General features: G+C 32.8%; 3 protein-coding genes across 3 annotated transcripts; 1 reads left to right on the forward strand and 2 right to left on the reverse strand.

Moving 5' to 3' along the window:
• Positions 1–1,056: 1,056 nt before the first annotated feature.
• On the reverse strand, positions 1,057–6,589 carry LOC144566599 (protein disulfide-isomerase-like). Its single transcript, XM_078316648.1, has 11 exons — positions 6,299–6,589; positions 5,515–5,545; positions 5,114–5,401; positions 4,528–4,716; positions 4,292–4,417; positions 3,856–3,993; positions 3,156–3,275; positions 2,753–2,870; positions 2,325–2,437; positions 1,598–1,845; positions 1,057–1,272 (listed from the first exon to the last, which is right to left on the reverse strand). Exons 1-10 carry the CDS (start codon positions 6,469–6,471, stop codon positions 1,603–1,605), a joined length of 1,539 nt encoding a protein of 512 aa, XP_078172774.1. The 5' UTR covers positions 6,472–6,589; the 3' UTR covers positions 1,057–1,272; positions 1,598–1,602.
• Positions 6,590–19,302: 12,713 nt separating this feature from the next.
• QQT1 (P-loop containing nucleoside triphosphate hydrolases superfamily protein) lies at positions 19,303–23,033 on the forward strand. The gene is made up of 10 exons (XM_078316806.1): positions 19,303–19,537; positions 19,718–19,762; positions 19,939–20,018; positions 20,136–20,210; positions 20,659–20,762; positions 21,189–21,345; positions 21,924–22,011; positions 22,112–22,184; positions 22,371–22,506; positions 22,675–23,033. The coding sequence occupies exons 1-10, from the start codon at positions 19,446–19,448 to the stop codon at positions 22,752–22,754; spliced, it is 930 nt and encodes a 309-aa protein (XP_078172932.1). The 5' UTR covers positions 19,303–19,445; the 3' UTR covers positions 22,755–23,033.
• A 552-nt stretch (positions 23,034–23,585) lies between these two features.
• On the reverse strand, positions 23,586–26,064 carry LOC144566912 (Pentatricopeptide repeat (PPR) superfamily protein). The gene has a single exon (XM_078316954.1). The coding sequence runs from the start codon at positions 26,002–26,004 to the stop codon at positions 24,070–24,072; it is 1,935 nt and encodes a 644-aa protein (XP_078173080.1). The 5' UTR covers positions 26,005–26,064; the 3' UTR covers positions 23,586–24,069.
• Between the last annotated feature and the right edge of the window lie 402 nt (positions 26,065–26,466).

Consider the following 26,466-nt stretch of genomic DNA (forward strand, 5'->3'; position numbering starts at 1 on the left):
TTGAAATTATGATGCTTGAAATGCCCAGGGATTTTCTGGGAGATATTCAAATCTGTCTCGTCCCCCCCCTTTCCGAAAAGTGGTCATACGCCGAAATCCGACTTTCCTAGCCAAAGTTATGGTTGTTTAAATTTTTTTTCAAAAGCTGAACTTTGGAAATTCATAACTTACTGTAGAAAAATCCAAATAAATTGAAATTTATGTTAATTTTATGTATTTTTTAATGCTCTACATGCTGGTGTAATCATTTTTGCAGTTTGGTCCCTGTATCATTCCAGACTTGCTGATTTACCAACAGAGGTCAAATTTGATGTTTTTAGTGCATTGTACTATACCAATGGCCTTTGCTTAGTGCTTGGCTGTTGAGTTTCGATTTGGTACCATACCAAAGGTCAGTCTAGGATGCTTTGTGCATGGATATAGATCTAATTTGAGGTTTGAACTACTGTTTAGTATCAGAAATTCATAGAAGAAGATCAAAGCTCCAAGACATCATTTAATCAAAAATTTTGAAATATCAAAAAGCTATCAGAGCTTGAAATTTTTTGAATCAAGACTAAGTCCTTAATTAGTGTTATCTTTAGACTTGTGATATCCAACTGACAAATCAAATCAAAGTTATAAAGAGTTACGACATCACTCATAAATATATCAAATGTCTTGTTTTTGGCAAACACCATAAAAATATTAAGATCTCTAAAAAAATAATAATAAAAAAATAAAAAATAGAGGACCGCCCAGCAAAGGGGCGGTCTGCTAGGAGGGTGGACCGCCCCTAGGCCAAGTGGTCGGGGCATTTTTAAAAAAAACCTAAAACTGGAGGCAATTTTGTAAAAAACTTTTTTTTTAGGGTATTAATAAAAATGGCCGGTAAGACACAAACTCCGTATTTTCATGAGTCTGTTTATGTTTTGTAATATTTGTGTAGCGTTTCCTGTTATTTTGAGTTTATTGGTAAAATGTTGATGTATAATTAAAGGACAAAAAGAATCTCAGAAACATCCTTTTTCAATTTTTTTTATAATATTCGTATAATTAACAGAGTTGGAAAATTACTTTCAGTAAGTTATTGTCTTAATTCAACTGCCCATTGACAAAATTACAAAATTCAACATTGCGGCCCACCCAAATAGCCCATCTAAAAATTAAAAAGTAGTTCCTCCTTTTAAACAAAACAAAAACAAATAAAAAAAAGTATCATCGAGTAATTCATCACCACCATGAATGATTTGTGTTGTATACAAGGAATCACTTCTCTCCTTGGACCAACTCCTAACAAAAAATATAATAAGAAAAAAATAACATTATATCCTAAAAACTCATTAAACTGCATTTCCTAAAAAAATGTTGTTAAGTTCGTCACATGTAATGCGCGCATATATTATTGGATGGAATATAACTCAAAATTTAATAAATTAATATTCAAAGTAATTACTGTAATAGTTTATCATTTTGTAACATATCCTTTTAAATTCATGACTCATTCTTTATATCAAATGCTCATTTAAAGAAAAACAAAGAAAATAGGATATTATCCAAAGAAGTGTACAAGCACAAAAGGAGCATCCAGATAAATAAAAAGGGAATTTATAGGTACCTTCTTCATAGCTCATCTTTTACGGTCTCAGCCTCAGACTGAGCCACTGCTTCAACTACTGCCTCAGTCTCAATTGTCGTCTCAGGCTCAGCGGTCAGTGGGAACTTGTGCTTTTTAATAAAATTAGTTATAGATTCAACTGTTCTACCTCCTTTAAACACTTCCCTTTTTTTGTCAGCTGAAAAGAAATACAATGTCGGGAACTCTGACAGCTCAAATTCATCCGGGACATCATTTAAGGTGGCATCCTGAAAAATATTAAAAATATATATGCCTGAATTAAGTCGAAAGAGGGCTATAAAATAATAATATCAATACTTACAAAATACACACCTCACCAAAAGAAATATTTATAAATACAAAAGAATTGGTTTGCACAGGAGAAGGTATGGATAAAATGAACTGCAACAGCATGGTAGAAGAAACTTGAAAAGGTATATTGGTTCAAAAAGAGGTATAACACTACAGCATATTGCTAAACTGTAAAAGATGGAGTCCATGACACCAAGAACTCATGAAGGGCACATTTAACTGAAGTTTGCATCAGAAAAAAGTAAAGAAGGTACGGAGATCATAAAAGTAAGGTACTTTGATGATGATTTTGGCAATCATATATATATATATGAGGAGGGATCCACTTACAACATTTGAAAGTTATATTGATAGGCAATCCATTTTTCAAATAATAGGTTAGAGAAAAAAACAGAAAGAATGAAGACATATATACCATTTTTGCAATGATTATGCTTTCGTCATTCTGAAGAGCAACAGCAATTTCTTCCAACATCGGATCAAGTTTCTTGCAATGTACACACCACGGTGCATAGAACTCCAGTAGAACTGCATTGCATTTTGTGAGTTAATATAAGAACTACATTTGCAACCTACTAATATTTGCACATGTTCAATCTGAAATTATTTGTCTGAACCATAGTGTTCTATAATTATTCCTCGTATCTGAAAATAAAATGCTATAAGTAGCAGAAAACTTCGGTGTCGTAAGTCAAAGGTTGAAATTTCATTTTCAGGTTCAAGAGAATCTGAAGTAACTTTGCAAAATCATATTTGATCTATCAAAATGATCTAAGGATCAAGTGAAAAATTAGTGTGATCTGGTATCATGCAATTTTTTTGCGTATGGTCCCAAGAACGTACCATTCTTGCCAGACTCGAAGACAATATCATTGAAGCTTTCGCCGACTACAATCTTGATTGGCATGTCGTTGGTTTCTGGGATCGGTTGAGATTTCTTGTATGGAGTCAATGTACCATCCTGCATTTATAAATAAAAAAATTATAATTATAATGACAGGACCTATATATCTGTCTTTTTATATCCATCTATTCTCTTTGTACCATGCAGGTTTTACTTTCCAAGGACCAGTTCTAGCGTCAATAATCTGATAATATCAAAGATCTAGCTTAGTGTTTTATCAAAAAGGGGGTCTAAAATATTTGAAATCTTGCTTTGTAAACTAGAGAATGGAATGAAGTTTTCAAATATCATGGTCAACTATGGTTACAATTAGTTACAGTAAAGATGAGATTTGAATTGTACCAGGTATTCCTTAATCCAAGTAGTGATCTGATCGGGCTCCACGTTCTTACTGAGATACTTTCTGTTTGTGTTGTCTTGTATCATGAAGAGGGGCAACCACTCATCTTTCAGTCCGTAGAACTAGAATAAAAAAATAAAGGAAACATAATTTCAATGTTAAGAATTGGAAAATAATTCATTAATCATATGCCCCTATAAATATCACAGGTCGTACAGATTATCGCAAAGTGTGATGCCCATATTCAAGTTGTAAGCATAGGAAAATATATCTCCAGTCTCTGATCAAAACAGAGGGCTCTTTTTGTAATTTTCGTTTGTACCTGTCCTTTCATAGAACAATTTAAAGGTGGTCTATTTTATTTGTTGTATTTTCATGCTATTGAGTTTTTCTGATCATATCAGTAAAGTTGAAAAGTTTCTTTACATCCATTATGCATTTTTAATTTTAACCCTACCCATCTAAATTTTCTAATTCTGCCCTTGTGAGGAGGCATGATGTATGCACAAATAATAAACCTCCAGCCCCACTCATATTTAAAAAATATTAAGAGCAATGAGGACCCAAATGAAACTTAGCAAATTATTATAGTTTTGCAGGGACATACATGATATGTTGATATTTATTAGGGAACACATTAAGTGATTCCTTGTATAAAATTGCTTGTATAAGAGAATGTAAACTGCTGGTACTTGAACAAACCTGGAAAGCCCCTTGACTAGTCATAGGATCGCCAAGCAAGAAGCTTATGTTCTTAGACTTGTATTCCACTGCAGCTTTATGTAGCTCAATTTTGAAATCCTGAATCTTATTGTTTGTGAAGCTCGTGAAAAACATTGCCTGAGGAACAAATTGCAAGTCAGGTCCAATGGGTCAGTCCGGTTGGATTCAAACCATATATTTAACAACTCAAAATTGAGCACATTAGTGCTCAGGATTTATTCATATTTCAAGTCAACTTCAACTTAAACTCTGATACTACTGGATGATATTTTGTGACAATATACTCATAGGGATAGTACCTGACAATTCAACAATCTTGTACTAAATGTAATGTTAAATAGAAGTCATATAAGGCAGCAATTATGTTCTAAGTTGGACATTTGTTATTAGATTAAAAAATTGAAAGGCGTCATACTTTGATATTTGGGTTTTGGAAAAATTTGAGGATAAACGGACGGTTAGATTCATCACTATCAAATGTAACCACCAACGGTATGCTGGCTGCTTCAATAAACTTCTGCAATGCGTCCACCTCAAATTCCTACAATTAGTTAAGGAAAAATAACACGAAGCACAAAATCAGCAATGCATAAGAATATTTACTTGCCAAAATAATACCATGCTTGGTGCCACTAGTGTCTGGCGACATACCTGGTAATCAGAAAAGAGCTCATCAAATGGCTTGAAAAGTCTGACAAATGGGACCACCACTGATGAGTCGCCGTGCGGCAAGATCTTTGCATCCTTGGTGTGAGCAAAGGTGTAGTCTGACCTCAGCTTCTCAGCTAGCTCTGTGAATTTGTCAAATTCAGTTCCACTAAATTCAGAAAAAACACCGACCTGTTAGAGGGTTCAAGAAAGTATAATTTAGCACAATTAATCAAGAGAAAAGAGAAAAATTAGGTTTACAAAAGCCCCCATTTTCACAATTATGTGCAATTAACTTCAATTAACCCTCAGTTGTAAACTAAACCTAATTAAATCCAGTTTTGCATCTGTTAATTCTCACTTGGGCAATAAATCCTCAATTTCACTTATATATTTGGATAAACCTACGTTATCTGTGAAGTTATTTACAGTATAAACAAAAATAAACTCAAATAATAATTAGAAACAAGAAATTAATGTGCTAAACATAAGCAGGAACATAGACACCATCAGAAAAAGTAATAAAAGATAAAATGGTAAATAACTAAATATATACATAAATAAATAAATAAATTAAATCTGAACTTACAATAGAGACTGACTTATCATCGACCACACTCTTAGCGTCTTCCTCAGATTTGATCTCGAAAGAAGCGGGACCTGCTTGTGTCTTCAAATACTTTACAATGCCATCGGATTGTCTCGGTCCCGTATACTCTTGCTGGACCTCACCTTTGTTTCTTATGATTATAAGTGTAGGATACCCTTTTATATTGAATTTATCTGTGAGGGGCTTGTTTGTCTTTTCATTACCATCCACCTTGGCTAGTACGATCGGTGGGTTGTGCTTGCTCAGTACTTGTGCAGCCTTCTCATACTGGAATGCAATTAGAGGGAAAATTAGGGGTGTGCGTGAAAATTTTAGACTTGGAATGTTTTTCTTTTGCAATATTTCTTTTTTTTGGAGTTAAGGATTAAGATAATTTGTACCTCTGGTGCAAGTTTCTTGCAGTGACCACACCTGTCAAAAAGATACGATTTGAAATGATTAAATTTGGGAATGTAACATAAATTGAAGAAATTGTTATATTCATCTATCGTAAAAAAGATAAAGAAATAATAAAACATATGTTATTTTTGTACGATAATCGCTTCAAGTTTGGAAAAGAACGAAATTATTTTGACAAAATGTCAAACCAAAACGATATAATTTTATTTTATTTCTTTTTGGGAGCGCGCGCTCTGTTTTACATTCCATCCTAGCGAACTGTTCAACTTCGCACTAAATTTATAACTTCACTCTTCACTGCAAGTTTAACGGTACTACTCCTCTAGGCCCCACATTTCAGACAAATACAAGAGAAGTGCTCCCTGTGTATCTAACGATGCTACTTCGCATTATTTCAAATTAATAAAAAAAAAAAAAAAAAAGGAAATGCTACGAAGAATATTTGAAATTTTTTTACTATTTTTTTAGATATTTAAAAAATCACTTGATCTTAAAATTTTGGACCATTCAAAAATAGTGATTTTCAATAAATCTAAAAAATAATAAAATAATTTCAAAAAATGTAAAATTTGATCTCTAAACACATATTAATATGGAGAACAAGATGAACAGTTCGGATTGACCGTTAGAATTTTAAAAACTCAAATATCGAATATTGAGCCGTATTACGGGCCAAATCGTAATATGCATGGTACCATACACTCACTCCGTAAAGAAACTAATAAATAAAACGAGAGAAAGAAAAGGAGGTGTGAGAATAATTACCAAGGGGCGTAGAACTCGACTACGATGAAATCATGTTTCTCTACTACCTCCGTGAAATTGCTGTTGTCGAGTACAATCACCGCCGATGCTTCCTCCTCCTCGCACTTCACACTCGAACAGAGAAGAATACTTGCTAAGAGGAAGAAGACTATCGGAAACTTAGAAATCGCCATTGCTGACCCGAGCCACAGATCCGATCCACAGAGATTTCGAGAGAGAGAGAGGAGAGCTGATTAAGTAGGAAGCCGTCAAGGCATTGTTCATGCTCCCGTTGAGGCTTTGACCAGAGTCGGAAATGCGTGCCATTTCGTCTGTTATTACTACAAGCGCAACAGCCAACAGTGAAAGCATCCGATGGTTGATTGACACGTTGCGCATCTGAGTTGGAGATATACGATCAGTCGTTGGATTGAATCGGACGGTGAAGGTTAAGTTTAACACGTCAGGTCAACGCAGCAACTGAACACGAGGCAGCAAAAAAGAAAAGAAATAAAGGAAGCTTTTGGAAATTGCCAAGGCAACCGAGTCCGTGCCCCCACGTACTGATGAGCAATTTAAAATAACGGACGGTCTAAATTAATTTCAGTCAAATTAAATTCAATCCGATATCTATTGAGATTGTAGAGGACTGTTATAAGAGTATCTACATCTCTGAAACTATTAGAGTTTCTAATCTGACGTGACAGTTTCTAATCGAGTTTCAGGGATGTGGGAGAGTTTTTTATTTAGAAACTATGCAGAAAAGTTTCTTATTAAGAAACTGTTTATAAACTCTATGTTGGCCAAATGATTGGCTTAAATTGTTTCTCCTTTTTAATTGGAAGCAGTTAACAGTCCCCCAACTCCAGTCCCCCAAAAATCCCCGGACTAATTCTGTAAACATCAATACAAAATCCTGTAAACATCAATACTAAATTCTGTAAACTAATTCAACAAATCCTGTCAACATAAAACTTTCAATTATGTGTGGTCCCCAATAACTTCCACTTTAACCATCACTTTAACCACCACTTTAACCACTTTAACTACTTTGACTGGGACCACTTCTAGACCTTTGACTAGGACCACATCTAGAAGATCTCTAACAGTTTTTCAAAACTAAAAACTAACTATGACTACATTAAAACTTTGTAAACAGAAATATGTAAATAATATTCGAGTTTATTTTTTTCAAATTTTTTTTTTCAAAACTTTATTTTCGAAATTTTTATTTTCCAAAATTTATTTTCGAAATTTTTATTCAAAACTTTTTTTCAAAACTTTTTTCAAAATTCTTTTTTTTAATTTTTCTTCAAAATTTTTTTGTCTCCTTCTAGATACTACTTTTAATTATTTTGAATTCTGTAAACCTTACTACATAACTCTGTAAATAGTTTCGTTTAATCCAATAAACTGGTAAAAAAAAAAATTCAATGTTTAATTTTTTTTCAATATTTTATTTTATTTTTCAAATTTTATTTTTTAAAAATGTAAAAAAGAATTCAATTTTTTTTTTCAACTAATTCTGTAAACATCAATACTAAATCCTGTCAACATAAAACTTTCAATTCTGCAAACATCAATACTGTAAACATAAATACTAAATCCTGTAAACTAGTTCAACTAATTCTGTAAACATCAATACTAAATCATGTAAACTAATTCAACAAATCCTGTAAACATAAAACTTTCAATTCTGTAAACATCAATACTGTAAACATCAATACTAAATCCTGTAAACTAATTCAACTAATTCTATAAACATCAATACTAAATCCTGTAAACATCAATACTATAAATCGGTAAACCAAATTCAAATTTTAATTTTATTTTAAAGTTTTTTTTTAAATTTGCATCTGGATGCTGCTTTCAATTGTTTTGAATTATGTAAACATGACCACATAACTCTATAGACAATTTCATTGAATACTATAAATCGGTAAACAAAATTCAAATTTTAATTTTTTTCAAACTTTTTTTTTTTAAATTTGCATATAGATGCTATATCGAATTGTTTTAAATTCTATAAATCTTATCACATAACTCTGTAGACAGTTTCGTTGAATACTGTAAATCGGTCAAAAAAAATTTTTTTTTTTTTTTTCAAAATTTTAGTTTTGTTAAATTCTGCATCTATATACTTCTTTCAATTATTTTGAATTCTGTTAATTATATCACATAACTCTATAAACTTAAGTGTTGAATTATGTAAACCTAAATTGAAATTTATAAATTTTTTCTTTTTTGATGTGCTGTATCCAAAAATTAAAATTGTATGTTTTAAATTTTGTAAATCTTACTGTAAAACTTTGTAAACTAAAATTCTAACATAACACTACTTATAATTATTAAACCTAAGCAATGAATTCTGTAAATTTAAGATGATCTTCTAGTGTTTAAAATCTTAAATAACATGTCAAGAATTCTGTAAACTTAAATAAAAAATTATGTAAATCTGATGTATGAATTCTATAAACTTAGGTCAATCTAGTATTTACTAAAGTGAAATCATGTTCCTACTCTAAACCAAAAAAACATAACAAAATGAAGTATAAATTCTTACCAATATTCCTATACAACATAAATTTGAACTAAATCATGTCATTGTTGCAGTAAGGTATATTAAATATTTTAATGCAAATAGCACCAACTAACAAATTCTCATGAATTAATGTACATGCAATAAGACAGACCAACTTAATTTGTCAACGCATAATTTCCAAATAGAGTAACTAATACATCTAATATATATCAATACACCTATATATCTCTCGTGCCCAAAAAAACCCACTTCTTATCATTTTCTCAAATAAAAACCATGAGACAGCTCAAATGCTGCAGATTCTACCTCTTCTCTTAATTTACTTTCTTGTCCATCCACTTTCTACATCTCCTGACATCTGGCTTGAACTTGCGCGTGCCGATTCCTTCTCAGGCTATGGCAAGTTTGAACAGCTCCAACGAGCAACGGTTTACACCGGCAATAGAGCTGAACATGAAAAAATAAGTTGAATAAGAACTATGAAAAGAGTTGAATAAGAAAAAAGAAAAAAAAATACTTCAAGGTATATTAAAAATCATATATTCCCAACAAAAATAAATTTGCCCCCGTCTAATAAAATTTGTCTCTGTCTTGTTCATTCATTAAAATTTGCCGATCGACCTTTTGAACTTTGAAAACAAATATATAAAGTCATAGTACATATCAATCCGTGCTATGCATAGCACCATAGCCTTACTCAAAGTAGTTTATAAAGAAATTAGGTATGATCACCTACACCAATTATCGGGTACATATATGTTTTGTCTTTACGAACTTGTAAAGAACTCTCGACCAATTGGCAGTGTACCAGGAAGAACTGACTCTTCTGGTGGAATCTAGGATTCTACTTGAGCTAAATTTTTGTTCCACAAATTTTTCTGATTGTTACTCTGTTGGATATCAAAGGTAACGACTCATATAAAAAGTTGAATACTTTTAATCAATCACGTGGTTATGTAAACAATTGTACATTTTTCATATTATAATGAATACTGTAAGCTGCTCAATTTTCTCATTCTCTTTTTTTTTTCAATTTTTTTCATCACATGAGCATATATTAAAACTTTGGATTTTGTGGTCCACCTGGTACTTTGGGGGTAATACAGATTGTTACGGGCTGTACTGGCATTAATACTTGTCAACAACAAGGAGCTGACATCAAAATTTTGTTGTATAAAAGCATCACCCAAAAATTTAAATTAGATAATTGAACTAACAATTATGGCCACTGGTGGTAGTAAAGTGATGTGATTTTACAAAGACTATGAACTCTTAAGACCTGATGTTTCCTAAAACAAGATGCTAAGATCTCGTGATGCTGATGAGGCCTAATTCGTGCACCTCAACTTCCAGGCTTTTTCACCTCTCATGTAGTATATTTTTAGCCGTCCAAAAAGCATAACAACTATGAGTATAACTTTCCCTGAAGTGCTCCATCTCGTCCCGCAAAACTGGTCCATGAATCCTGACAGGTGCCGTCTGTTGTCAGCCATCTGCTACAACTGTAGCCCAGGAGTACCCCACATTCCCATATGCACTACACAATGTTAAAGCTTATATAGTATTAGATCATATTTCAAAAGAAATCACTACTGAAATTATGAAGAAATAACTTTTTTTCAATTTTTTTCATCATATGAGTACCAGTACGGTTGCATGAACCCATCTCCCACTCATGCCTTGCACCTCAAGCTTTGGCTTCAACCTAAAACCATTTTCAATCTATATCAGATCCAATTTTAGAATTATGTTGATATAAAAGTATAAAATTTAAATCATAGAGTTACTCTCCATGAATCCTATAAACCTAATTAAAGAATCCTATACACTAATAGTTTTGTTCCTGTAAAATATAAATCTCATCTCAAACACAAAAAGACTTAAAGACTTGAAAGTCTAAATTTATTCTACCAATTGGACTTGAAAGACTTAAAAGTCTTTCAAGTCTTTCAGTGTTTGAGATGAGGTTTATATTTTACAGGATCGAAACTATCAGTGTACAGGATTCTTTAATTAGGTTTATAGGATTCACACATCAGACGATGAAGGTGAGGGACTCGCATCGACTGAATCCCAAGTAAAGAGGGAAATCAATGAAATAGCTCGAGAGACCAAATGTCAAATGCCATGTGAAAAGAACAAACCTTTTCAGCTTTAGAAGTGTTGGCAGTCAACAACTTACATCAATCGAGCCAGCCAAGCTACAATAATCAACATATTTAAAAATGACATGCAAAGTTTAACAAAAACCAAGGTATAAGTATGTTAGTTATTCTAATTGAAAAGAAGTCAATGATCGGAAAATATCAAGACATCAACAAAAAGAAAGATGCATGTGTAAATGAAGGACTCAGTTGGGGCAAAAGACAACCATTGACAACTTATTTCATCAATTTCCAGTTCATGAGGGGTAGTTTCGACCATCCTGACATTCTATTTTGTTATTTTTACCCAGACCAGCTTACTGATCCAAATTTGATGTTCTTGGCTGGGCGGAGGAGAAGAGGCGCTGGATGGAGAGAGCAAGGCGTGATCGGAAACGGCAACGGAGGGGAGAAAGGCAGCATCCTCTCGTTTCACTGGCGATGAAATTGTAAGGCTTCACTAGTGAGACGAGATCGACGGCCGTCGGAGGTTCAAAGACTTGTCGGAGCGGTGGCCGTCGAAGGCAAGGCCGTGGGAGGGGAGGTCGGGTCGGATCTCTCTGATCAGAAATTTTGAAGAGAGAGCAAAGAGAACGGGAAATAGATCAGAGAGATCGAATTTAAGATAAAAGTAATTTGGAGTTTGGAGTTGGACCGTTAAAAATTAGTTAAAATCTTATCCAAAACAAGTTCGGGGATTATCGGGGGATTTGATCTAGGGGGACGTTACCTTTTCTCTTTTTAATTTGTTGCTGACGTGGCTTAATAGAAACTCATTTTAGAGTTTCAAGAATGTGAGAGTTAGAAACTTTAAAGACCATAATTTCTAAAAAGTAATTAACAGTTATTTAGAAATTCTTTTGAGTTTTAGGGATGTAAATGCTCTAAGATTCGTGCAAAGTTAAAAAAAACAAAGGTTCGGATGTAACACTTGCATCTCATGTATATGAGGTGATACGACTTCAAGGCAATCTGGCACATGAAATATCAATATGAAACAGGAAATTCACTCTTCATTATCTGAAAAGAGATTTTCTTACAATTAGTGAATTCGTACTGTTCTTTTGGACTTGGCACGAATCTCAAAGCTCAATAAAACCTGCGCCTGTGCTGAATTCGTATCCTCTACATCAACTCAAAAAGGAATCTTTTGAGTTAATATATCTGAACCGTCCGATGAACTTTAAAATTCGTGCAAATTTAGATTTGTACTAATATTAAAGACCCCTATATTATAGGGGGGAGTCGGATGAGCTCCGTTTACAATCAGACGGCTATGATGCAATAACTCAAAAGATACTTTTTTGAGTTAATGCAGACAATGCAGACTCTCCAAGTGCTAGCCCGAATTCCAAATAAGTTAAAATTTAATCTCAGTCGTAAAGTGAGGGGTCTCCGAGAAGACTTCATTTTGTTTGCCTTTGGCGCATGATGCGTAGGGGTGCAAACGGATCAGATACGGATCGGATATTAGACGGATACGGATACGGATATGAATCGGATATTAACCAGATATGGATACGAATCGGATATTAACCGGATACGGATACGGATATCCACTTTATATAATAGTGAATAACATAATTTTTTTCATAATTCATATTAAATTATATAATATATATCTACTATTCGGATACGGATAATTAAAATTCAAAATCATATTTGTATCCGTATCCGCACGGATATTTGAATATCGGATATCCGTATTAAATTTTCGGATACGGTCGGATAATATCCAACTCATTTGCACCCCTAATAATGCAGATGCGTACATGAATATGTTATCCGATATGATACCTAATATTTATTTTATTATGTAATCAAGGAAATATTTATGTTATTATTTTTATCTATATTATAAATGGTAAATTTATTTTTTTTAAAGTTAATAATTTCCGCGTCCTTTAAAAAAATAATAAGTAATGGAATATGCCCCCGATACATATCATTTTTTTAGAAAAGAAATAAAGGAAGCTTCTCAACCTATCCCCTCCCATGCATGTATATAGAAAAAAATAATATGAGAAGGGTTCAAATGCCTCCATTTTTGGTGCCTCCATCATGCCTCCATTTTTTTAAACTTTAATAACTCAAAATTTAAAACTTAAAAGTCAAAATAAAACCGTTGGATGTGATTTACATCATTTTATCTATGCACTTGTAAAAAATTATGACATTTCAACTTTGTTTTTGTTATCATCAAAAGCTTGTAAAAATGTACTAATGTGGACAATTTCTAGACGTTGATTTTTTAACTAATTGATTCATATAAATAGAAAACCGAAATGTGATAAAAAAAATTTGAGCACATAGATAAAATGACATAGATCACATCTAACGGTTTTATTTTGAAGTTTATAATTTAAATTTTGATTTATTAACGTTTTAAAAATGGAGGCATTTGAACCCTCCTCAAATAATATAATCATATTTAATAAATTTTATTTTAATGTTTAATTTTTACATTGTAAGTTTTGACGTTTTAAAAATAAAGCATAATATTCTTTCAAAAAATAAATAAAGCATAATGAAGACATAAAAATAAATGCATGCGAACGCTTTTCATCTTTACTCTTTGTTATGGATTGGATGCAATTTCACCATAAAAGTATATAGTATATATGTTAAGATTTATTTATTTATTCTCAAAGAGGATATGATGTTTAGAAGTTAACAGAAAAGAAAACGCGATCGATGATAGTGGTTTTACACCTTGTTTGGATGAGAGAGTAGAGGAAGAAATGGGAGGTAAAGAATAGAAGGGAATGGAATGGTATAGAAAGAAAGATTAATATATTTAATCTCTTCATGTTTGGATGATTAATGAGATAAAATAAATTTAACTTTTCTTTCCGTCTTATTTCTTGTTTGGTTGATTAAAATTTAGGAGGTTAGTGAGAAATTCGGTGACTGTTATAGGTTTGATAAAAAAAAGATATAATGTTGAGTATTTGTGTGATTTTTTCTAAAAATGTTTGTAACAAAATTTCTTTCCATCCGTTATGCTTCAATTTGAGAGGGAAACAAATTCTATTAATTGTAATGATACAAGATTAAACCTTTCACTTCCTGTATCCTTCACCTCCGACATAATTTTAACAACCAAACACAATTCAACCAAAAGTTTTTGTTCCTTTCCATTCCCTCCCTTCCTCTATTCTCCATCCAAACAAGATGTTAGTGGTTCGTCGTACTCGTACCAGTTATAGTTATATTTATTAAAAAAAATCCCGGTCACATTTTTTTTATTATTCTTAAAGATTTTCCATGCATTTAGCATTTTTTAACTATAGTTTTCGAAAATTGAGTCCGTGTCTCTTCGATAAAAAGAAGATAGACGAGTGACATGAGCATGTAACTCTTTCTTCGGTCATTTTTATTAAGACCTCTAAAAAAAAAAAAAAATTTTAAAATTGCCTCTGTGTTTGGTTTTTTTTTCAAAACTGCCCCGACTGCTGGGTCCACGGGCAGTCCAAAACACCAAGCAGACCATCCCCTACAGGGGCGGGCCACACCCCTACTAGACCAACCCTATAGGGACGAGCCACACCTCTAGTAGACCGCCCGGGCCAGGAGCGGTCCACTAGGGACCATACCGCCTATGGTCCGGGCGGACCTCTTTTTTTTTTTAGAGAGAGATCTTAATATTTTGATTTAAATAATTTTATGAAGAAATTTTTTTCTTATTTAGAGCGTATGCCATAAAATAAGATATTTGGTATATTTATGCAGTGATGTCGTAACTCTTTATAACTTTGATTTGATTTGTCAGTTGGATATCACAAGTCTAAAGATAACATTAATTAAGGAATTGACATTGATTCTTAATAATTTATTTTATTCAAAGGTACACAAGAAAATATAGTTAGATTGCCTCAATGATGTCAAATTTTTTTTAAAGAATAATTGGATTATTTGATTATTGTCAACATATACCATTTGCTCGGAGATAGGCAAACGAACACAATAAATAGTAAATGCATTTTAAAATAATTATATGAATAATTCTTGAATAATCTTAGGCTTTTGACTAAACAAAATACCGATCGTTGTACGTCTACCGTTGAACGAAAACTTAAACTGAATTTTTGAGGCACTAAACGATTTTTTTTTGAAATTCTGATGCTTTGGATGCCCGGCATCAACCCCTGAGGCAATATTCGCATCCGTCTCGTTCCCCCCTTTTCGAAAAGTCGTCATACGCGCAAATTCAACATTCGTAGCCAAAGTTATGGCTATTTGAAGTTTTGAAAAAGCTAAGCGTTGGGAAATTCATAACTAATTGTAGAAAAATCCAAATAAATTGAAATTTGTGTCAATTCTGTGTATTTTTCAATGCTCTGCCTGCTGGTATAATTATTTTTGCAGTTTGATTCCTGTATCAGTCCAAACTTGTTGATTTACCAGAAGAGGTCAAATTTGATGTTTTTAGTGCATTGCACTATACCAGTGGCCTTTTCTTAGTGCTTGGTTGCTGAGTTTGGACTTGGTACCATACCAGATGTCAGTCTAGGGTGCATTGTGCATGGACAGAGATCTAATTTGAGATTTGTTCATATTTTAGTAGCTCTAAACTACTATTTTAGTACCATAAATAAAAAGAAGAAGATCAACAAGCTGTCAGAGCTTGAATTTTTTTTTGAATGAATGCCAAATCCTTAATTAGTATTATCTTTAAACTTATGATAGCCAACTGACAAATCAAATCAAAGTTATAAAGAGTTACGATATCACTGCATAAATATATCAAATGTCTTATTTTTTGGCATACACTCTAAACAAGAAAAAAATTTCTTCATAAAATTATTTAAATCAAAATATTAAGATATCTCTCTAAAAAAAAGAAAAAAGAAAAGAGGACCGCCCGGACCATAGGCGGTCTAGTCCCTAGTGGATCGCCCCTGGCCCGGGCGGTCTGCTAGAGGTGTGGCTCGCCCTTGCAGGGAACGGTCTGGTAGGGGTGTGGCCCGCCCCTGTAGGAGGCGGTCTGCTTGGTGTTTTGGGCTGTCCGCTGTCCCAGCGGTCGGGACTGTTTTAAAAAAAAACCAAACACGGAGGCAATTTTAAAATTTCCTTTTTTGGGTATTAATAAAAATGGCCGCTCCTTCTTTCAGTCACATAATATTTGTTGTCTGAAGAGAATATGCTTTTAAAATTTTAATTTTCAATAGAAATAAATAATATATAACGTAAACAATTGCCTACAATCTTTTACTGGCATCAAAACTAGTTAAAAATAATTAGAATTAAGTGATCCCGGCAGATGATTGAATAAAGCACCTCTAAAATAAATAAATAAAAATACGAATAAAAAGGGATGTTAAGAAAATTTAATAAGAATTTAACAAGTGAGAGAATATTCTTGAACAAGAATTACACGGTTCACTAAGTTCATATAGCAAAAAAATAATTAAGAAATGAGTTTATTCAACGTCAGTGAAAGAATATATTTTCTCTTTCGATTTTTTTTTTTATAAAAAATACTAATAAAATTATACTTCATTTTTAAAATTTTGTCCATCATACTAGAATATTCTGACTCTGGTCTGAAGAACAAGATCCAGTGCTATTCAAATTCCTCCTCTTCTTCTGCTATTCTCTCTATCTCTCTCCTCCTCTCTCTCCCACGTGATTCTCTTTCTCTCTCTCCTCTTTTTTTTAAGAGAGAGATAGGGAGAACAAAAGAGCAGCGGGTACACATCCCTGATCTGGAGATAAAATCTAAAAACTTTCCCAACTGAGAATTTTATTTGTGCTTATATATCTCTATCTCTATTTCTATTATTAAGCATGTTAGGTGTCTAATCCGCCAACGGCTACGATTGAGAGATGAAACTTCGGATTTGATCTCAGCTCTCCAATTACATATTTTGTCTTCTTTTGATTAAATGCATCTATTTTATGTATAGAAGTCTACATTTAGTTAAAAACGTACTCATCACATATGCTGCTACATGATATGTTACAATTAAAATTGAATAAATTCTGAAATTTAGCAATATATTTATCCGTTTCCTTATTTTTGTTTTTTTTTTTCCATATTTCTCCTCTTCAATTGAGAAGACTCAACCTTCCATTTTCTTATTTATTATTTCCTTATTTCTTTGTTTCTATACGGATCACAATGGAAATCATTTTTTTTTATTTCCTTATTTCTCTTTCTTTGTTTCTATACATATTGGTGTGTGCAATTTAGAATATATTTCTGATATATAATATATCAATGTGTGTGTGTGTGTGTGTGTTCTAAATTGGAAACAAAGAAGAATATAAATTGGAACGTGTGTGTAAATATATATTTTTCTTATAATATGTGTGTGTGTATATATATCCTATACATACACACGATAACACTTTTTATTTATGTTTTTTGATATCATATTATATGTTGATATTGAATTGTTGTATGATATTTGATATTAGATTCGAATCGAGCTATTATTTGATATCATTGATACTTAAAAATAAAAAAATAATCACATCATCAAATTGTTATCAAAGATTACGGTTAAAGTTAATTAAAAATACATAATCATATAAATTTTCTATTAACATGTGTTTTAATTTTTAGATAATTATTATTTTCATTGATATATTTGTTTCTTATAATATGTCTCCGTTGCAACGCACGGGTATGATACTAGTAGTACATTAGTAGAGCATGTAGATCTCCATTTTGTATAATACTGAAGCCATAATTTCATTAAGGTGTTGATTTATTGATTTCGTGCTATGTCGTGGTAGTCACGTATCTTGCACGATTTATCTTTCATTTACTAATTTATTATTAATTTGTTTTTATCGTCAGAGAAAAATATTTAAGACTGTGAGTCCGTGACAACTGACAGGTCCCCGGAACTTAAACCAGACAATTTAGAAGTTTCTAAAATGCATGTATATATTATTACTATTGTTGCTATGAATTTATCAATCAATATTTGGAACGATTTATTTCTCCAATTAAGTAAGATTTTTTAAATTTTGACGAACTTTGGTTGAACTGTGACAAAACTTCAGGGAGTTGAAATTTGAAAATATAATATTTAACCGTACTAAACAAAAATCAAGTCACACAAAAGTGAGCTTAATTTAAAAAAAAAAAATAACATTTAACAATACTTGTAACTTGAAAAAAATATCAAATCTAAAACTAATAATTTCTGAATTTATTCTTGTTCTTCACCGACTGAACTAGACATGCTTACAGTAAAAAAAAAAAAAGAACTAAGGCGTTGTTTTTAACAGAACCTTTTTGAGCTAGTATTTTTCACAACGGTCGTGTTATATTTTTGAGATTTTCCAGAAAATTTGTCGTTAATTTTAACTTGGTTTTTTTTAATGCTACAGATTTAAAAATTGGGGAAACTTTAAGCTACACGAAAGTGAACTTTTAAGTCACCATAAACGTTTATTTTAAGAATTCCATAATCTTTATCAAAAGCTCTGGCAAATTGAATATATTTTCCAAAAACCTACCAACAAAACTCCAAATTCATTCTCATTTTCTCAAATATCTAAATCCTTTTCATAGCCCAAATGGAAATATTTAAATTTATACAACGGGTCAACAACGACAACAACAAATTATTGTTACATTGATATTCATAAAATAGCATAAGCTCATTATTTTATATTTAATCAGAATTGGAGCTATTGGGCTCCATCTATTAATTCAATAGACCCTGCTAAAATTTATATTTTTTTCCCCCTTCTAGAACTGAAAACATTTTTTTTAAGAACTGTAGTGATCGGATAAGATCCAAGAATTCTACTTCATTTATTTACTTTCAATAAATAAAAGTGATAGAATACATGGTCAAAATAAATTAATCAAGTAAAAAGTCAAATCAAATGTATTGCACGAGTCTATCAAATAAATAAATTAGAAATAGAAAAAAAAATGATATACAATCTCAATTCAGTTATAATTACGAAAATTGAATTCCATTACAATTAAATTAAAAAATCATTTGCTTGTTTTTATCAAGTTTTTCTTCTTTAAGAAAGATATATCTCGGTAATGAAATACAAACCTACTGTTTGAGTAATAAAGAAAAAAAAAACTTATAAATTATTCTTAATAACTATAGAGAAGTAACATCAAGTATATATACTTTTAAAAAAAATATAACAACACATCTTAATGTAAGATTCATAACGAACGACTTCTTAAGTCATAATTATTTTCTTTTAAGTCTCAATTATTTTACGAGGAACTATGCCAAATGAGTAGCGAAGGGCCTCAACTTAAAAGGCCTCAGCCCAAAACAAAATCTTACTTGGAGCCCAAATAAAATTTTAACCTTAACTTGGAGCCGAAAATAAATCTGGCCCATATTTTAATCCAGCGCTTCCTTCTCTGCTCTGGGTTCTTCGTTTCTTAGACCTCTCTGCAGTGTGCTCAAGTGAGAGAATCCCTCGAATCAAATTTGTACAGAGAGCGAGCGAGAGAGGGAGAGGGAGAGGGAGAGAGAGAAGAGAAATGGTTTTCGGGCAAGTAGTGATCGGTCCACCTGGTTCAGGTAAAACGACTTACTGCAACGGCATGTCGCAGTTCCTCAATCTCATCGGCAGGTACTTGTTACAATTTAGTTTGTTTATTATGTTCTCAGTCACAATTTTCGTGATTTTTCTTTGGTAAATTTGAAGTACAATTAAGAGATAGTTACTAGTTTCTAAAGAAAGGTAAAGAGGTTGCATATGAACAAATGAATGTATTTGTTGATTTGTTATTCTTTTTTTTTTCTTTTGCAGGAAAGTGGCTATTATCAATCTAGACCCAGCTAATGATTCATTGCCGTATCCTAAACATTATTAAGTATTTATAAAAAAAAATTCCAACTTTTTTGCTAGGATAAAATTATTTAGGGTTTTATTAGCTATCCACTTATCTAAAACATATTAAGTATTTATACTTTTTCCCAACTTTTTAGCTAGGATCAAATTATTTAGGGTTTTATTAACTATTTACTTAGATATGAATGTGCAATTAACATTGAGGACCTAATGAAGCTCAGTGATGTCATGAACGAGCACTCTCTTGGACCTAATGGAGGTTAGTATTGCTAGTTATCAATGTTCTAAGTTTTTTTTTTATTTTCAAAATTTTCTGGCTTATTATTTACACTAATTTAGTAATTTATAATTGATTGCATTCTGAGTACTTTGCCAGGTCTTGTATACTGTATGGATTATTTGGAGAAGAATATTGATTGGCTCGAATCCAAACTCAAACCTCTTCTTAAAGGTTATTTTATTTTTCAAATTAAGAATTCTCTGGGTTTTGTTGGCATGTTTGTTGAATTGCACACTTGGCAGCACGAGTGAAATATTTGAATCCTGGAAACAAACAGTGATAAAAACTACAAAAAGAGATGGGGTGTAGCACAGTTGGCCAGGAGAAGAAGTCCTAGGACTATGGTTACCCAAAAGTCGAGAGTTCGAGCCCCTCTCATGACTTCACAGCTTGCAAAGCTTTTATAAAAAAAAAGGACAAAAACTACAAAAAAGGGGAAAAAGGCATAGAAAAAAGGAAAAGAAAAGGAATAATTCATTAGAGCTACATGCCTGATATTACTACTATGATGGCAGCCTTGTCTAATTGTTTTTTTTTCAAGTTTATCAAATTCCTGTGTTTTTTCAAAAGGGGGAAATTCATGTGTTATTATTTTTAATTTTATTCCTCTCTTTTGCAGACCATTATCTGTTATTTGATTTTCCTGGTCAAGTGGAGCTTTTCTTTCTTCACTCAAATGCACGGAATGTCATGAACAAGCTAATAAAAAAATTAGACTTGCGTGTGAGTAATGATTTACATCATTTAGTCTATAACACATGATTAGATGTCTACTGTACTATTTTATCCATTATCTGGTATTTTGCACTCTTTTAGTTCATGATGATGCGGCATTTAGTTCATTTGATTATTTTGCGCTCTTTAGTTCTTGGATATACCAGCTATATAAGTTGCAACCATCTCAACCAACTTTAAGCTCTCTCTCTCTCTCTCTCTCTAGTTTTTTCCCTAGATTATTCCTCACTAGTATCACTAGTGTAAGAAGCTCAGATTTCCAATATTGACCTGTGTACCAGTACATTCTTATTTTGTCAAAGCTTGGTATTAGTTTGGAAAACCTAATTTAAGTTCTTATAATATAGAAAAATATAGGGTCATACGGCTTGAATTACATCATCAGTATACTTACCATGATTTACCTCTGTACAGCTGACAGCTGTGCACCTAATAGATGCGCATCTATGTTGTGATCCAGGAAAGTATATCAGTGCATTGTTACTTTCTCTCTCTACAATGCTACACCTTGAGTTACCTCACATAAATGTTCTGTCCAAAATCGACCTTATTGAGAGCTATGGTAAACTAGGTATTATTCTATTGATCTGCCCTCAAATATTATCCCTATTCCTGTTTGGGTGGTTGTTGCTGCTTTACATAAGTTCAATCGAGGTTGATTTGCAAATTGCACCTAATTTGGAACAGTTTTTCAGATCAGAACATTTTGCAACAGACAATCAAATTTTTATGAAAAATTTGCAACACCAAACCTCTGGGTTGATGCAGTTAATCTTGTTTATCCTGTTAAATGTTGACAATATTACTCTCTGCCTCTAACAATTCATATCCAAATTAAGCTTAAACCAAACAAAGTATAGTTCATTGTTCAGTTTTAAATTCTAATGCAGTTGCTACGAGTGTTAGATAGTGACACTGTTTACTAAGATGATAATTTAGGGGTATGTTGGTGATTTCAGTTATAAAAGCAGGGGATTTTTGGCAAATAATCCAAAGATTGATTTCAGGCTAATTTATGAGATGAGCAATTTTGGGACTATTGGCAAATAATAAAAAACAAATTAGACTATTTTGCAAGTTGTTGAAGCTAGCTGTGTTTTTGTAAGTGATTTCCTTATGTAATGGCTTATAATTAATTGTAAACGGCAGCTTTCAATTTGGACTTCTACACTGATGTAGAGGATCTGTCATATTTGCAAAACCACCTTGATCAAGACCCTCGCTCTGCCAAATACAGGTATGTCGGAAAATTTACTATTTTCATTGTGGAGATCGTAGTTAGTTTCCTGAAATTTCCTATATTTAGACATTACAATAATTGTTTTATTTGTTCACAGGAAATTAACAAAGGAGCTATGTGATGTCATTGAGGATTTTAATTTAGTTAATTTCAGTACCTTGGATATTCAGGTCTCTATCTCTCTCTCTGATTGATGGTACCAGTATAGTTAGTTAACTATTGTTACATCCAGTACCTTGCTGTATCACTATGTGATTCTAGAAAGTAAAAAATTAAAACCTTATGGAGACATTGATTTTTTTTCTTTTTGGATCAGACCCAGTATTGCATTTGGGTAACATAATTCCTTATCTCAGGACAAAGAAAGTGTGGGGAATCTGGTGAAACTAATAGATAAAAGCAATGGTTACATATTCTCAAGCATTGATTCGAGTGCCGTCGAATTTAGCAAGATTGCAGCTGGACCCCTTGACTGGGACTATTACAGATATCCTTTATTTGTGTTTATGTTTACATTTCTTTTGCAGAGAATACAAAAAAGAAAAACCAAAAAGAAAAAAAATAATGAATGGCGCAAATTGAGTTGATAAAATTACAAGTATGGTATAGCATCAGTGATTATTTCTTTTTACTGTTGGACTTAACTGGTAGATACAACACTAGCGGTGCAGGAAAAGTACATGGAAGAAGAAGAAAAGGACGAGTACATGGAGGAAGAAAAAAAAGACGATAAAATATAATATGAAAGAAAAGCAACTATATATTTGTGTTGATGTTGGATGGAGCTGACAAGGTGAAATATATGATTTGAGTGGCGTAGTATTTTTTTTTTTTCTAGCTTTCAAGACTAAGGATAAGATCATAAGACGATAAGAATGTTTAGTTCAGATTTGAGTTTTTTCTTGTCATCTTGAGTAGATGTAATATTTGTCTATAGCGATCCACTTGATATGTTAGGATTCTAAGCTTTGATAGGAGCTTGCAAGCACTTCGTCTTAATCAATTAAGATTTTGTTTTATTATCTTTTTAGATGAGAATCCTATGCAACCAACAGTTTTGACAAATATTAAAAATAATTTTAAGATCAAACATTTAAAATACGATCAATAATAACTAATAAGTGATGCATATTTGACGATTCATCAAGTGACTAGAAATTTGTAACATATTGGTTCAACAATATTTAATGAAATATCAAACTTCGTTTAAATTATATGAAATTTGATGCAAAATTAATATATTTATTTTCTTTTTGAAAATTTCTGAACTTACGTTGATAGATATTTTTAATATTATCAAGTTTGTTTTGTTGTCGATAAATTCTGAATCATTTCTGTCTTGCTTTGCTTAGCATTTATTGATGCCTTATTGAGAAACGTGATATTGTTTGTGAGAAAAGGGAGATATCTATGGCATGCTGATTGTAATACTTGGTTCCTTGCATGTGCATTGAAGTCTTCAAATTGAAGAACAGCCCAAGTATGTTATATTTGCTAACATTTACATTTAAGCAGCGCATGAAGATGAGATGGTCGAATGGTGAAAAGACAAAAGATAGCCTTGTAATCTAACAGTTAATTGTTTGTGGATACCTTTTTCGGCTTCTTGCAAAAGACAAAAGCCTAGTAATCTATTCCTGTTTTAGAAAAGGTAGCGCAAATTCAAGTTTTTCTTTCAATTAACTTCATTCTTCTCACGAATTAAAATTGATTTACACAGGTACAAGAAAACTAACAATCATTTGAAATCTCCTTGTTCGGAAACAATTCTTCATATCCCCAAAATTCTTTTGTAGTATACCATAATTTTTCATGGGCTTCATTGCTCGTGCGCATTCCATGATTGGCAACTATTTACTTCTAAACATCCCTTTTCAAAGTACAATCTTTACTTGGGTCAATGCATATTCTGAAAAAGGATCTCTGTGATGAAGCAGCTATAGTTTATTCTCACAATTCAACCCTTGTACCAATTTGAAGTTGATCCTAATTTAGCATCAAATTTCACCTCAAAACCTGTCAATTCCTTTGGACCCACATCCATTCCCTCAAACCTCAACTCGGATTCAACTGATTCGACTCATTAATGTACTTCTCAGCCTTTTTCCCCAAACTTGGATTTCCATACTCCCTACATGCATCATATATTCTTAACCACATTGGTACAGTAGGCTTCAACGGCATCTTTTCGACAAATTCTTCCAACTCAATCATGCAACCATGCTTGCTAAACAACTCAATCATGCATTCATAATGCTCCATTCGATGCGTAATATCATAATCTTCACACATCGAGTTAAAGTACCTTTGACCTAGATCAATAAATCCTTCACAAATGCAAGCTAGCAAGGCACCAATAAATGTTACATTATCGGCCTTTATTTCTCTCTTGCGCATTTCCTCAAATAACTCGAGCGCATACTTTCCTTTTCCATTGTAAACACAACCCAAAATCACAGAGTTCCATATGACAACATCACGTGACTCCCTTTCTTCAAAAACCCTAATCGAGTAATCCATAAATCTACATTTAGAGTACATGCTTACTAGTGCATCTCTAATTACGTCGTCTATCCTGTACCCATTTCTGAGAATGTATGCATGGATTTGTTTCCCATGATCAAGAGCAAAAATGTTAGCACAGGCAGACAAGCCTATGGTAAGAGTTGACTCATTTGGACTTGCTTCTCGTAACATCTCTATAAGAGCATACAAAGCCTCTTCACCTCTACAATGTCGCTCATACCCCAAAATGACTGAATTCCATGAAACCCTATCTCTTTTCTTTAGAATTCTAAAGAATAGTGCCTCCATATTTCTTAAATGACCACACTTGGCATACATACCTATCAACACATTGCACAAGTAGTGGTCTAAATGGTACCCGTGTCGGTAAGCAAACCCATGTACCTGTCTCCCCTTCTCCAAATCAAGCAACTCCGCACAAGCTTTGAGCACTGCCCCCAAAGTATAATTGTCAAAAGCACCTTCTTCCCCTTCCATCCTTCTAAAGAAATCCAAAGCTTTGGCTGAAGCTGAGCAATTTATGTAACCACCAATCATTGCATTCCAGGAGACAATGTTTCTCTCAGGCATTCTATCAAACAAATTCCCTGCCTCTTGAATTCTTCCACATGCCACATAACCTGAGAGCATTGAAGTCCACATAAACGTATCTCTTCTCTCAGATTTATCAAATAGTTCACTTGCTTCATCAAGCGCCCCACATTTTGCATACATATGTAAAATACAATTCCTAACAAGGCTATTAATGTCAGAGTAGTAACCAATTTTTACAACAAATCCATGAATTTGTCTCCCTTCTAATAACACACCAGAATCAGCACATGCAAGAAGAGAATTTGAAATAGTAAAATTCAAAGGCATAACTCCTGCCCTTATCATTTGAAACAAAGCTTCTATAGCATCACTGCCTCTGCCCAATTCATAGTACCTACGTATTAATACATTCCATGAAACCACATTGGGGTTTGGTATATAATCAAACACCCTCTCGGCATCACACATGACATCACATTTCCCATATATATCGACAAGAGACGTGTTAATGATCACATTAGAAGAAAACCCTAGTTTCAAAACAAGAGCATGAATCTGTCTGGCAAGAGATAGGTCTAGTACTTCTGAGCAACAGCCAAGAACTGATGCCAAGGTCACATCTTTTGGTCGAACTCCCTCATTACACATAAGTGAAAACAAAGAGAGAGCGTTGCTTGGCTGGCTCACACGATAATATGCAGAAATTATGGCGTTCCATGATCCACCATTTCTTTCAGGCATTTCGTCGAACAGTTGTTGTGCGTGGGAAATAAATTCATGTGAGGCAAGCGCTTCTATTGCTCTGTTGAGGACAAATACTGGAGGGATTGAAGAGGCTGAGAGATGGTGTTTGAATTGGGGAAGGAGAAGAGGGAGGGTTTGGAGGAGATGTCTTAAGGTGGAGACTCCGGCTCCGGCGGCTGCTGACATGGCGCCCGTTGTATGAAGGGTACGAGAGCGCGGTAAAATAAATTGAATATATCGAGTTGAACCTCGCAATGATAATAAATAATATGATAATTAGTGCAAATATTTTGCAGTCTGCCCCTACAAATATCAGAATTATTTTCTTTTGTTTTGTTTCAAAGAACGAACTTCCGCTCTTAAGAAGGCCTAGCCCAACAACCAAAAATTTATAATCTCCGGCCCACAGCCTACTATTATCAGATAACCATTTAAATACTTGTTAAAGTAACATCATATGACATATTGACATACAGCAACAACTTTGCATCATATAAGCGTCATAAAATAAGAATGCCATATATTTATTTTCTGTTTCCAGTTGGGTTTCTCGTTTTCATCATCTCCGCCTGGACCGTCTGTACATTTCTTTTTGCTTAATTTCTAACCTTTTGGAGTCCATTATAAATCTCATCTTTTGTTTCAGTT

This window comes from Carex rostrata, chromosome 15 (assembly GCF_964058835.1).
Source record: "Carex rostrata chromosome 15, lpCarRost1.2, whole genome shotgun sequence".
Taxonomy (NCBI): Eukaryota; Viridiplantae; Streptophyta; class Magnoliopsida; order Poales; family Cyperaceae; genus Carex; species Carex rostrata.

Bases quoted from the DNA above. Each gene is read 5' to 3' on its own strand.
- LOC144566599 (XM_078316648.1), bottom strand. From the start codon at position 6,471: ATGGCGATTTCTAAGTTTCCGATAGTCTTCTTCCTCTTAGCAAGTATT. The intron at 5,546-6,298 runs GTAATTATTCTC...TCTTTTTGACAG, and splicing joins GTCGAGTTCTACGCCCCTTG to GTGTGGTCACTGCAAGAAAC. The intron at 3,276-3,855 runs GTTTGTTCAAGT...TTTTTATTCTAG, and splicing joins CTAGTCAAGGGGCTTTCCAG to TTCTACGGACTGAAAGATGA.
- QQT1 (XM_078316806.1), top strand. From the start codon at position 19,446: ATGGTTTTCGGGCAAGTAGTGATCGGTCCACCTGGTTCAGGTAAAACG. The intron at 20,763-21,188 runs GTGAGTAATGAT...ACCTCTGTACAG, and splicing joins TAAAAAAATTAGACTTGCGT to CTGACAGCTGTGCACCTAAT. The intron at 22,507-22,674 runs CTTTATTTGTGT...TAGATACAACAC, and splicing joins CTGGGACTATTACAGATATC to TAGCGGTGCAGGAAAAGTAC.
- LOC144566912 (XM_078316954.1), bottom strand. From the start codon at position 26,004: ATGTCAGCAGCCGCCGGAGCCGGAGTCTCCACCTTAAGACATCTCCTC.